The sequence below is a fragment of the Littorina saxatilis genome, linkage group LG8 (assembly GCF_037325665.1).
Source record: "Littorina saxatilis isolate snail1 linkage group LG8, US_GU_Lsax_2.0, whole genome shotgun sequence".
Lineage (NCBI taxonomy): Eukaryota > Metazoa > Mollusca > Gastropoda > Littorinimorpha > Littorinidae > Littorina > Littorina saxatilis.
Window position 1 is genome coordinate 22,956,026 of NC_090252.1, and position 12,500 is coordinate 22,968,525.

A 12,500-nucleotide genomic window follows, 5' to 3' on the forward strand; every position below is an offset into this window, starting at 1 on the left:
CATTTCTCCCCCTGCCCTGTCTCTCGCAGTCTTTACAACTATATGTCTTCTTGGGACTACCCTCTTTCATTTTGAATTAATTCAGAAGAAACAAACACGCTGTCACTTCTTATGTTTTGCAGCTGAAGATTTCAGAAAGCATATTAATATATATATATAAAGGGCGTGTTTCTTTCTCTTTTTGTTGTTGTTGCCCAAACCACTTAAAAGTTAGCCATAAGAGGTTTTCATACTTCGACTTCAGGATGAAATTTGTTAAAAACTTCAATGAAAAAAACCCCATTCGAGGTATATAGTACTTAGAGCAACACTGAAAAAAATGGTCTTCAGGGGAGGTAATTCTCTGCTGCAGTTGAAAGGGCAATAATTATAACTGTGTTTTTTTTCTTTATCGGAGTATTGAGTTTTGTGGCAATAGCAAATTAAGTGCGCACCTGAAAGGTATCATATGGCAGTCGGGGGTAAAGCTCCAGAGTTGTTGTTTGAACTGAAAACAACAAAAACATCATAACATAACACACAAAATAAATAAATAAATAAACCCTCTCTCTTTCAGATCCACCCACAACAACTGACGGACAACTCCGCATTGACCAGAAATCCCACAATGCCTCATCCACCGGACATGACTCCTGCGACCCTACGATTCAGCTGAGGTGCGGTCAGATTCTCAGCGCAGGATTCCCTCCCGTTTCTGTAGAATGGACGGTAAGTTGGATGGATGGATGGACGGATAGTTGGATAGATCTCAAGTGCTTCGGAACATGGAATGTTCTCACAGAGCTTACACAGTTATCTGCTCTTCCCAAAAGGTTTACTACTCTGATCGTGCATATTGAATTCAGTGTAATTCTGTGTAGGAGGGGTGGGGGTGGTGGGAGAAGAGAGAGACGGAGAGAGACAGACAGACAGATAGGCAGACAGACAGACAGACAGATGGGCAGACAGAGAGAGAGAGAGAGAAAGACAGAGAGAGAGAGACAGACAGACAGAGAGAGAGAGAGAGAAAGAGAGAGAGAGAGACTGAGAGAGAGAGACAGACAGACAGACAGACAGACAGACAGAACGAGAGAGAGACTGAGAGAGAGAGAGACTGAGAGAGAGAGACAGACAGACAGACAGAGAGAGACTGAGAGAAAGAGAGAGACTGAGAGAGAGATAGACTGAGAGAGAGAGAGACTGAGAGAGAGAGACTGAGAGAGAGAGACTGAGAGAGAGATAGAGACTGAGAGAGAGAGAGACTGAGAGAGAGAGAGACTGAGAGAGAGAGACTGAGAGAGAGAGAGAGACTGAGAGAGAGACTGAGAGAGAGAGAGAGAGAGAGACTGAGAGAGAGAGAGAGAGAGACTCAGAGAGAGAGAGAGAGACTCAGAGACAGAGACAGAGAGAGAGAGAGAGACAGAGAGAGACTGAAAGAGAGAGATTGAGAGAGAGATTGAGGAGACTGAGAGAGCGAAAGGAAGAGAGAGAGAGAGAGAGACAGACAGAGAGAGAGAGAGACTGAGAGAGAGAGAGAGAGAGAGAGAGAGAGAGAAAGAGAAAGAGAGAGAGAGAGAGCTTTCAACAATCGCCTTGTCATCTGTCACAGGGTCCTGAGGGTGAGAAGCTGACTCCCACGGACTACCAAGATGGCTTCTTTCTTCTCGACCTTCCTTCCAACTACAAGGGAGGCAACTACACTTGCTCCCTCGTCCTTGACGCAGAGGTCTCTACATGCCTGCAGAGTGACTCCCCCTTTATAACATCAGCGACTCTCTTTGTCGAAACCATGGACACGAAGGTGAAGGAACAAGGAGAAAACCTGGGGCTGCTGAAGAACGAAGTGGAAGAGTTGAAAACAAACGCCGGAGCCTTACTGAGCGACGAAACGCAGCGTACGATGGGAGAAGTGCAAGAGAGACTCTCCAACCTTGAGTCTACAGCGGACAACCTGACCGAGCAGGTCGACAGCGACAGGGCCTTTGCGCACGAACTGTTCGAGATGAACGTCAATCGGATCAAAGACCTCCAGAAGACATCCCAGGACGCTTTGGATGACCTCATGAAGAACACAGCGCAGGACACCAGAGAGCAACATGTGAATTGGCTGCAAAGCTTAAACGCAGTCACAGGAAATATGTCCAAAAATGAAGAGACGATCGCAGATCACGACAAGAAGATCGCAGATCTTCAACAGCAGGTCAGCGCTCTTCAAGGCAGTTTGAGTGACGAGCAGAAACACAGCGGAGAACTGCAGAAGAAGGTGGATAACCTCCTCGGCGACCTCACACAGCAGAAAAATCTCACCTCGGACCTCCAAGACCAGCTGCTCCAGTTACAGACGGAGGCAGACGAGCAAGAAGCTGCCAACACTCAGCAGGCAGATGAGATCAAGGGCCTGAGAGCCAGCGTGGAAGCCGTGTTGAAGACACTCGAAACACAGGGAGCCGTATCCACGAACTTGACCCAGAAGCTGTCAGAACTGGAAGGCGACCTGGAAGCGCAGAAGACGATTACCGACGAGCAAGAACGGATCAGCTCCCAGTTCTTGCCGAGTTTGGCAGAAGTGCAGCACAGCCTCGCTCAGCAGAAGAAGTCCATCGGGAACCTTGACGACAAACTGAACCAAGAGATGAACGAGCAAGAGAAGAAGCTGTCAGGTGTCAAGCAAGAACTGTCCGATCTTCAGCAAGGGGTGGACAAACTCAGCTCCGACACAGCATCACAGCTGACCAATCTCACCGACACGCTGAAATGGGTCCACGCCAATTTGACATTTGTTGAGAAACTACAGGAAACCGGGGAACAGTTCATGCGCGAACATTTGCAAAACTCCACAGAATCGTTTTATGATGACCTCCTGTTTGTCCTGCAGGGAGTGAACGAGCTGAACGAAAGCGTGACGTCGGCTTTGACGTCGATGAGCACTGCCGGAACAGTATCGTCGTCTCAACTGGCTACGCTGGAGACAAATTTGACGGCCGTGGAGAGCCAGTACAGGTTACTTCTTCCACGCGTTCAAACTGTTGAAGGAGACCTCGTCACAGTCAACGAGAAATTGTGTAAGTACAGCTGAAATACACAACAAGAACAGCACACCCAAATCATAAATTAAAAACATTAATTTATTGATAAATAAATAACAAATAATTAAATCAATAAATAGATAAATAAGTTAATAATTATAACAATAAAATATTGAATAAATAGATGAATGAATGAATAAATAAATGAATAAATAATCAAATAAAAATACATTCTAATAAAAGGTCAGTACGTACTGGTGTCACATGACTGATGTGAAACAGTTGATTGGCTGATGGCAATGCGCTAACAATCCCAGAGAGCGTATTCATGCGCCTGTGCCCCTTCTTTCTGTTAGTGACATGTAGCTGATGGTCTCCACATTATCAAATGATACTTGACCCTAAAATTCCCCATACCAAAAATCATCGGCCTTGCTACAACACGGGCAGGGTGGGCATTTTGTCATGAATTAATTTTGTAACTGGCCGCTAGAATCTTCTTCTTCTTCTTCTTCTTCTTCTTCTTCTTCGGCGTTCGATGAAGGTTGTGTTCCTCATAATCTTAGGCCTGCTGATCGTGTAAACTCGCAGGTTCGGCGCAAGTCTTCCACAATTCCCCAAAGTTTTGTGTCGGGGGTTGTCCTCTCTGGCTAGGTCAGGTCGCGCAGGGGGGTGGGGGGGGGGGGGGGGGGAGGGGGGCGGGGGGGGGGGAGGCGGGGGGGGGTGGGGGGGGGGGGGGGGGAGAGGGCACGCTTGTAGAACGTGCTAGAATCAATCGGCGAAATTAATTCAACAAGAAAAAACACACCCTTTACTGCAAGTAGCCGGGCAGTCGACTTTTGATATTATTATGACCAAGTACAGGAATGGTTTAATCCCGTGTAGAAGCCTGGACTGATCTGAGATGGCGAGCTGAACCGTTTTTCATAAGTAGGATTGTACCTTTAAGCCACAGACTTGTTCATTATCTTTCGCAGTTCCAGTGCGTCTGGTGGGTGGAAGCAACGAGCGCGAGGGCCGGGTGGAGATCCGGGTGGGCCACTCCTGGGGTACTGTCTGTGACGACGGCTGGGACGACAACGAGGCCAAGGTCGTCTGCAACATGCTGGGCTTCTTCCGGTAAGTTCTCTGCTGCTTGCTTTCAAAAAAAAGTTAAATTTAGTTGTAATGTCGTGACGAATTCACGGAATTGCCGTATTCGCGGAATCGGCAACATTTTTGCCCATTTCGCGTAATCGGCAAAACGCTGCCCATTACGCGAAATCGGCACCGTGAATTCGGCATGACATACACCAGTATACATACGATAAGGTAATCTTGAACACTTTTATGTCCATTTTCATAACGCAGAAAACATGAAAAATTGTTCTTATTTATATGCATATTGAAAATAGACATTTAAAGTTTAAGTTGTTTCTTTTAACCTTATAATTATGTTTTTTCTTTATTTGGTGTTTAACGTCGATTTCAACCGTTCAAGGTTATATCGCGACGGGGAAAGGGGGGAGATGGGATAGAGCCACTAATTAATTGTTTCTTGTTCACAAAAGCACTAATAAAAAATTGCTCTAGGGGCTTGCAACGTAGTACAATATATGACCTTACTGGGAGAAATCAAGTTTCCAGTGCAAAGGACTTATCATTTCTTACATACTGCTTGACTAAAGTCTTTACAAACATTGACTATATTCTATACAAGAAACACTTAACAAGGGTAAAAGGAGAAAGAGAATCCGTTAGTCGCCTCTTACGACATGCTGGGGAGCATCGGGTAAATTCTTCCCCCTAACCCGCGGGGGTTATAATTATGTAGCTCGGTTGGTAAGGCACTGGACTGGGGATCCTGGGGTCACGGGTTCTTCTTCTTCTTCTTCTTCTTCTTCTGCGTTCGTGGGCTGAAACTCCCACGTACACTCGTGTTTTTGCACGAATAGATTTTTACGTGTATGACCGTTTTTACTCCGCCATTTAGGCAGCCATACGCCGCTTTCGGAGGAAGCATGCTGGGTATTTTCGTATTTCTATAACCCACCGAACTCTGACATGGATTACAGGATCTTTTCCGTGCGCACTTGGTCTTGTGCTTGCGTGTACACACGAAGGGGGATAAGGCACTAGCAGGTCTGCACATAAGTTGACCTGGGAGATCGGAAAAATCTCCACCTTAACCCACCAGGCGCGGCCGGGATTCGAACCCACGACCTTCCGCTTTGGAGGCCGGCGTCTTACCACCAAGCCATTGCGCCCGTCGGTCTACCATAAGTGCAGATGGCTGATACCACATAAACACGCATACATCAAAAGCCGTGAGGGCGTAAAAACTCGAATCGTATAAACCAATTCATGTCCAATATAGGCAATTAAGACCTGACGCACAATAAGCCCCTTAAAATTTACTTACCCGTCGGTCACGGGTTCGAATCCAGGCTTGGGCGAACACGCGTCGACTTCATGTACCGACTCAAAGACTGTGTCAAGGATAAATGCATAGAGAGACACACACACATGACACCAAGGAAGTTCTAAACTTTTGATTTGTCTTCTCAAAAAACGTAGCCTCGAGCCTCGAGCCTGAAATGTATTGGGCGAAGTCGACGTTGCGAAGTATACTTCACGAAGCTGGCTGCAAAAAGCTTTTACACTGAAGTTCTGGTGAAAAGGACTTAGCGAAGTATACTTCGCGAAGCTTGCTGCAAAAAGCTTTCACACTGAAGTTCTGGTGAAAAGGACTTAGCGAAGTATACTTCACGAAGCTGGCTGCAAAAAGCTTTCACACTGAAGTTCTGGTGAAAAGGACTTAGCGAAGTATACTTCGCGAAGCTTGCTGCAAAAAGCTTTCACACTGAAGTTCTGGTGAAAAGGACTTAGCGAAGTATACTTCACGAAGCTGGCTGCAAAAAGCTTTCTCACTGAAGTTCTGGTGAAAAGGACTTAGCGAAGTATACTTCGCGAAGCTTGCTGCAAAAAGCTTTCACACTGAAGTTCTGGTGAAAAGGACTTAGCGAAGTATACTTCACGAAGCTGGCTGCAAAAAGCTTTTACACTGAAGTTCTGGTGAAAAGGACTTAGCGAAGTATACTTCACGAAGCTGGCTGCAAAAAGCTTTTACACTGAAGTTCTGGTGAAAAGGACTTAGCGAAGTGTACTTCACGAAGCTGGTTGCAAAAAGCTTTTACACTGAAGTTCTGGTGAAAAGGACTTAGCGAAGTATACTTCACGAAGCTGGCTGCAAAAAGCTTTTACACTGAAGTTCTGGTGAAAAGGACTTAGCGAAGTGTACTTCACGAAGCTGGTTGCAAAAAGCTTTTACACTGAAGTTCTGGTGAAAAGGACTTAGCGAAGTGTACTTCACGAAGCTGGTTGCAAAAAGCTTTTACACTGAAGTTCTGGTGAAAAGGACTTAGCGAAGTGTACTTCACGAAGCTGGCTGCAAAAAGCTTTTACACTGAAGTTCTGGTGAAAAGGACTTAGCGAAGTGTACTTCACGAAGCTGGTTGCAAAAAGCTTTTACACTGAAGTTCTGGTGAAAAGGACTTAGCGAAGTGTACTTCACGAAGCTGGCTGCAAAAAGCTTTTACACTGAAGTTCTGGTGAAAAGGACTTAGCGAAGTGTACTTCACGAAGCTGGTTGCAAAAAGCTTTTACACTGAAGTTCTGGTGAAAAGGACTTAGCGAAGTGTACTTCACGAAGCTGGTTGCAAAAAGCTTTTACACTGAAGTTCTGGTGAAAAGGACTTAGCGAAGTGTACTTCACGAAGCTGGTTGCAAAAAGCTTTTACACTGAAGTTCTGGTGAAAAGGACTTTGCGAAGTGTACTTCACGAAGCTGGTTGCAAAAAGCTTTTACACTGAAGTTCTGGTGAAAAGGACTTAGCGAAGTATACTTCACGAAGCTGGCTGCAAAAAGCTTTTACACTGAAGTTCTGGTGAAAAGGACTTAGCGAAGTGTACTTCACGAAGCTGGTTGCAAAAAGCTTTTACACTGAAGTTCTGGTGAAAAGGACTTAGCGAAGTGTACTTCACGAAGCTGGCTGCAAAAAGCTTTTACACTGAAGTTCTGGTGAAAAGGACTTAGCGAAGTATACTTCACGAAGCTGGCTGCAAAAAGCTTTTACACTGAAGTTCTGGTGAAAAGGACTTAGCGAAGTGTACTTCACGAAGCTGGTTGCAAAAAGCTTTTGAACTGAAGTTCTGGTGAAAAGGACTTAGCGAAGTGTACTTCACGAAGCTGGCTGCAAAAAGCTTTTACACTGAAGTTCTGGTGAAAAGGACTTAGCGAAGTGTACTTCACGAAGCTGGTTGCAAAAAGCTTTTGAACTGAAGTTCTGGTGAAAAGGACTTAGCGAAGTGTACTTCACGAAGCTGGCTGCAAAAAGCTTTTACACTGAAGTTCTGGTGAAAAGGACTTAGCGAAGTGTACTTCACGAAGCTGGTTGCAAAAAGCTTTTGAACTGAAGTTCTGGTGAAAAGGACTTAGCGAAGTGTACTTCACGAAGCTGGCTGCAAAAAGCTTTTACACTGAAGTTCTGGTGAAAAGGACTTAGCGAAGTGTACTTCACGAAGCTGGTTGCAAAAAGCTTTTGAACTGAAGTTCTGGTGAAAAGGACTTAGCGAAGTGTACTTCACGAAGCTGGTTGCAAAAAGCTTTTGAACTGAAGTTCTGGTGAAAAGGACTTAGCGAAGTGTACTTCACGAAGCTGGCTGCAAAAAGCTTTTAAACTGCAGTTCTGGTGAAAAGGACTTTGCGAAGTGTACTTCACGAAGCTGGCTGCAAAAAGCTTTTAAACTGCAGTTCTGGTGAAAAGGACTTTGCGAAGTATACTTCACGAAGCTGGCTGCAAAAAGCTTTTAAACTGCAGTTCTGGTGAAAAGGACTTTGCGAAGTATACTTCACGAAGCTGGCTGCAAAAAGCTTTTAAACTGCAGTTCTGGTGAAAAGGACTTAGCGAAGTATACTTCACGAAGCTGGCTGCAAAAAGCTTTTAAACTGCAGTTCTGGTGAAAAGGACTTAGCGAAGTATACTTCACGAAGCTGGCTGCAAAAAGCTTTCACACTGCAGTTCTGGTGAAAAGGACTTAGCGAAGTGTACTTCACGAAGCTGGCTGCAAAAAGCTTTCTCACTGCAGTTCTGGTGAAAAGGACTTAGCGAAGTGTACTTCACGAAGCTGGCTGCAAAAAGCTTTCACACTGCAGTTCTGGTGAAAAGGACTTAGCGAAGTATACTTCACGAAGCTGGCTGCAAAAAGCTCTCACACTGAAGTTCTGGTGAAAAGGACTTTGCGAAGTATACTTCACGAAGCTGGCTGCAAAAAGCTTTCACACTGAAGTTCTGGTGAAAAGGACTTTGCGAAGTATACTTCACGAAGCTGGCTGCAAAAAGCTTTCACACTGCAGTTCTGGTGAAAAGGACTTAGCGAAGTATACTTCACGAAGCTGGCTGCAAAAAGCTTTCACACTGAAGTTCTGGTGAAAAGGACTTTGCGAAGTATACTTCACGAAGCTGGCTGCAAAAAGCTTTCACACTGAAGTTCTGGTGAAAAGGACTTTGCGAAGTATACTTCACGAAGCTGGCTGCAAAAAGCGTTCACACTGAAGTTCTGGTGAAAAGGACTTAGCGAAGTATACTTCACGAAGCTGGCTGCAAAAAGCTTTTACACTGAAGTTCTGGTGAAAAGGACTTTGCGAAGTATACTTCACGAAGCTGGCTGCAAAAAGCTTTCACACTGAAGTTCTGGTGAAAAGGACTTAGCGAAGTATACTTCGCGAAGCTTGCTGCAAAAAGCTTTCACACTGAAGTTCTGGTGAAAAAGACTTTGCGAAGTATACTTCGCGAAGCTTGCTGCAAAAAGCTTTCACACTGAAGTTCTGGTGAAAAGGACTTTGCGAAGTATACTTCACGAAGCTGGCTGCAAAAAGCTTTCACACTGAAGTTCTGGTGAAAAGGACTTAGCGAAGTATACTTCGCGAAGCTTGCTGCAAAAAGCTTTCACACTGAAGTTCTGGTGAAAAGGACTTTGCGAAGTATACTTCACGAAGCTGGCTGCAAAAAGCTTTCACACTGACGTTCGGGTGAAAAGGACTTAGCGAAGTATACTTCACGAAGCTGGCTGCAAAAAGCTTTCACACTGAAGTTCTGGTGAAAAGGACTTTGCGAAGTATACTTCGCGAAGCTTGCTGCAAAAAGCTTTCACACTGAAGTTCTGGTGAAAAGGACTTTGCGAAGTATACTTCGCGAAGCTGGCTGCAAAAAGCTTTCACACTGAAGTTCTGGTGAAAAGGACTTTGCGAAGTATACTTCACGAAGCTGGCTGCAAAAAGCTTTTACACTGAAGTTCTGGTGAAAAGGACTTTGCGAAGTATACTTCACGAAGCTGGCTGCAAAAAGCTTTTACACTGAAGTTCTGGTGAAAAGGACTTTGCGAAGTATACTTCACGAAGCTGGCTGCAAAAAGCTTTCACACTGAAGTTCTGGTGAAAAGGACTTAGCGAAGTCCTCGCGATGTCAACTTTGAGCTCGTTTAACCTGTTCGCTGTCAGGAAATATTGGTCAACAAAGCATTAGCTTTTTTTTTTTTACCTGCACTGACAACTTATACTGTGCCTTTGGTGTATAAATGAATAACCCCCCCACACACACACACACACACGCGCGCAAATACACATTGTTTGTTTGTTACTTTGCTTCTTCTTTTGTTATTGTTTACTGATCGGTTAACGGGCGCAGTGGCGTAGTGGATAAGACATCGGCCTCCTAATCGGAAGGTGGTGAGTTCAAATCCCGGCCGCGGCTGCCTAGTGGCTTAAAGGGTGGAGATTTTCAAGGTCCCCCCTCCGTGTGTACATGCAAGCACAAGACCAAGTGGGCACGGGAAAGGTCCTGTAATAATAATAACAATAATAATATGGGAGATTTATAGAGTGCTTGACGTTCTCTAAGCGCTTTACAATTCTTTTTTTATTTGGTGTTTAACGTCGTTTTCAACCACGAAGGTTATATCGCGACGGGGAAAGGGGGGAGATGGGATAGAGCCACTTGTTTCTTGTTCACAAAAGCACTAATCAAAAATTTGCTCCAGGGGCTTGCAACGTAGTACAATATATTACCTTACTGGGAGAATGCAAGTTTCCAGTACAAAGGACTTAACATTTCTTACATACTGCTTGACTAAAATCTTTACAAAAATTGACTATTATTCTATACAAGAAACACTTAACAAAGGTAAAAGGAGAAACATAAGTTGCAGCCCATGAACGAAGATCGGTTAACTTGTTGACCGTTAAAACAAGTCACCAAGCTGACGTTCTATAGACAGAGACTGAGTTAAGGATCGAAGGTTAAAGGAAAGAAATCATCGCAAATGTTCATGTAAAATGTAACCGGCACGGTTGGCCTAGTGGTAAGGCGTCCACCCCGTGATCGGGAGGTCGTGGGTTCGAACCCCGGCCGGGTCATACATACCTAAGACTTTAAAATTGGCAATCTAGTGGCTGCTCCGCCTGGCGTCTGGCATTATGGGGTTAGTGCTTGGACTGGTTGGTCCGGTGTCAGAATAATGTGACTGGGTGAGACATGAAGCCTGTGCCGCGACTTCTGTCTTGTGTGTGGCGCACGTTATATGTCAAAGCAGCACCGCCCTGATATGGCCCTTCATGGTCGGCTGGGCGTTAAGCAAACAAACAAACAAACAAATGTATAATGTAACCATTCGGCAATCTTGAACTTTAGCGTGTTAAATTCATAGCTCATAATTCAGAGGCATTTAAGTCTCCAAATGTGTAGAACCTGCACTTGTAATCATAACAAGTCATTTTAGATCCCTTTGAAGTTACGGATGAACTCCGATGAATGCATAGCGTCAAAGAAGGAATTATCCAAATTTGTAGAACCTGCACTTGAAATCATAACAAGTCATTTTAGATCCCTTTGAACTCCGATGAATGCATAGCGGAAAAGGGAGACAACTCTTTCGTGTAAATGATGTCCCTTGGTTGGCAACGTACGCTATTTTCGGTGCTTTTTCGTCGATTGAACAACCAAATTAATTAATTATGCTTACGTTTGGAGCTCAATCCGTCAATTAATTTCACGACAAATGTTCTTTGGCTTGCTTACAGGGACTTGTACCAAAAATAAGTAAAGAATGTCACTGGATTCTGAGCTATGAATTTAACACACTAAAGTTCAAGATTACCCACCATTCTGTCTCCCAGGGCCGGCGCAGTACCAAAACCAGAAGCTGCCTTTGGACAAGGAACAGGCCCCATAGTGCTCGACGACATCCAGTGCACCGGAAGTGAACAGGACATCCGGGTCTGCCCCGCAAGGGCTTTCGGGACACACAACTGCGCGCACAGCGAAGACGCCGGGGTCGTCTGCGCTGGATGAAAACAAAAATGGTTCAAACCAATGATTCTTTGATTTGTTTTTGTTAAGGATAAGCTGTCTCTAGAATTAGCTCCGTGTAAGGTTTGTCGTCCCACAGAAAGAATATCAACACGTGAACTCTCTTCTCGCAGTACCTGCGGTACTCTTTACTGGGCGAATTCTCAAGACAGCCTAATCATTGGTTTGAAGACAGAATTCTTTCAGTTATATGCCAGACGTGTTGTCGCTGAGTGCATGTAAGATCATGAAATATACTACAAGCCATGTTTCTAGCCTTGCTTTTATAAAGTGAAATTTGATTACGGCATTTATCCTACATACGTGAGAGAGACACCCGTGAGATAATAATCGTTCAAATCACACGTGTGTATATCATGTAAATGAGGTCATGTCAAGCAAGTCTGGCAGGGACCTGTTTTTCCACTGCTTATGATGCCAAAGTCACCGAGACAAACGTCATTATAGAAACACAAATTGCGCTCGCTAATTACCCTCGATGAATCTTTAGAACTAACACGTCACGCCACACTTTCAGAGTGACGTTTCTTTACTTTGACGTAATAGATTGCACGAGGCTTTAGAAGAGATCGAGGTTCCAAAACAAGCGTCTTCAATTTAGCTGCCTCGAATGCAGGACATTTTCAGTAAAATACACGTAAGTACAGTATGTAGGATAAACAGAATACTACATGGCTTGCTGTGTCGTACCAGATTTACACTCGTTGCTTTTTCAAATAGTGAACAGCTCGCTTTCGCTCGCAGTTCAATATTTAAAAAAACAACTCGTGTAAATCTGGTACGACACAGCAAGCCATGTAGTATTCTCTATATATAATATTGCAGAAAGCAGTGAACATCATTATCTTTTTCTGTATGTTTAGACTTTTATTTCTCAGCATACCAAGTTTGGATTCCAGGGAACTAAATCCCTTTCTGTTTCTATAATGTGCTTTTGTTCTTATAATTATTCTACGTAGTTCTTTTGCGATTTGTTTTTCTTCGGTTGTTTTCTTAATGTATTTGAAAGGTGATTTTGACAAGAACACTTTGGTAGGCGTGATAGAAACAAACATATTTTTGAATACGCTTTTGCTTGGACTTTTTTCTCT

At 44.2% G+C, this 12,500-nt stretch overlaps 1 protein-coding gene and 1 long non-coding RNA gene across 2 annotated transcripts in view; both read left to right on the forward strand.

The window, feature by feature from the left end:
- The window catches only part of LOC138973061 (uncharacterized), a 20,472-nt gene extending 8,745 nt beyond the window's left edge, over window positions 1-11,727 (forward strand). Inside the window, exons 5-6 of the mRNA XM_070345720.1 lie at window positions 3,983-4,124; window positions 11,217-11,727. Coding sequence (XP_070201821.1) covers window positions 3,983-4,124; window positions 11,217-11,391 — 317 coding nt within the window. The 3' untranslated portion in view covers window positions 11,392-11,727. The remainder of the gene's footprint in view (window positions 1-3,982; window positions 4,125-11,216) is intronic.
- Window positions 11,728-12,223: 496 nt separating this feature from the next.
- The window catches only part of LOC138973062 (uncharacterized), a 1,905-nt gene continuing 1,628 nt past the window's right edge, over window positions 12,224-12,500 (forward strand). Inside the window, exon 1 of the long non-coding RNA XR_011457877.1 lies at window positions 12,224-12,500. This exon is cut by the window's right edge and continues 234 nt beyond it. This is a non-coding gene — a long non-coding RNA (uncharacterized lncRNA).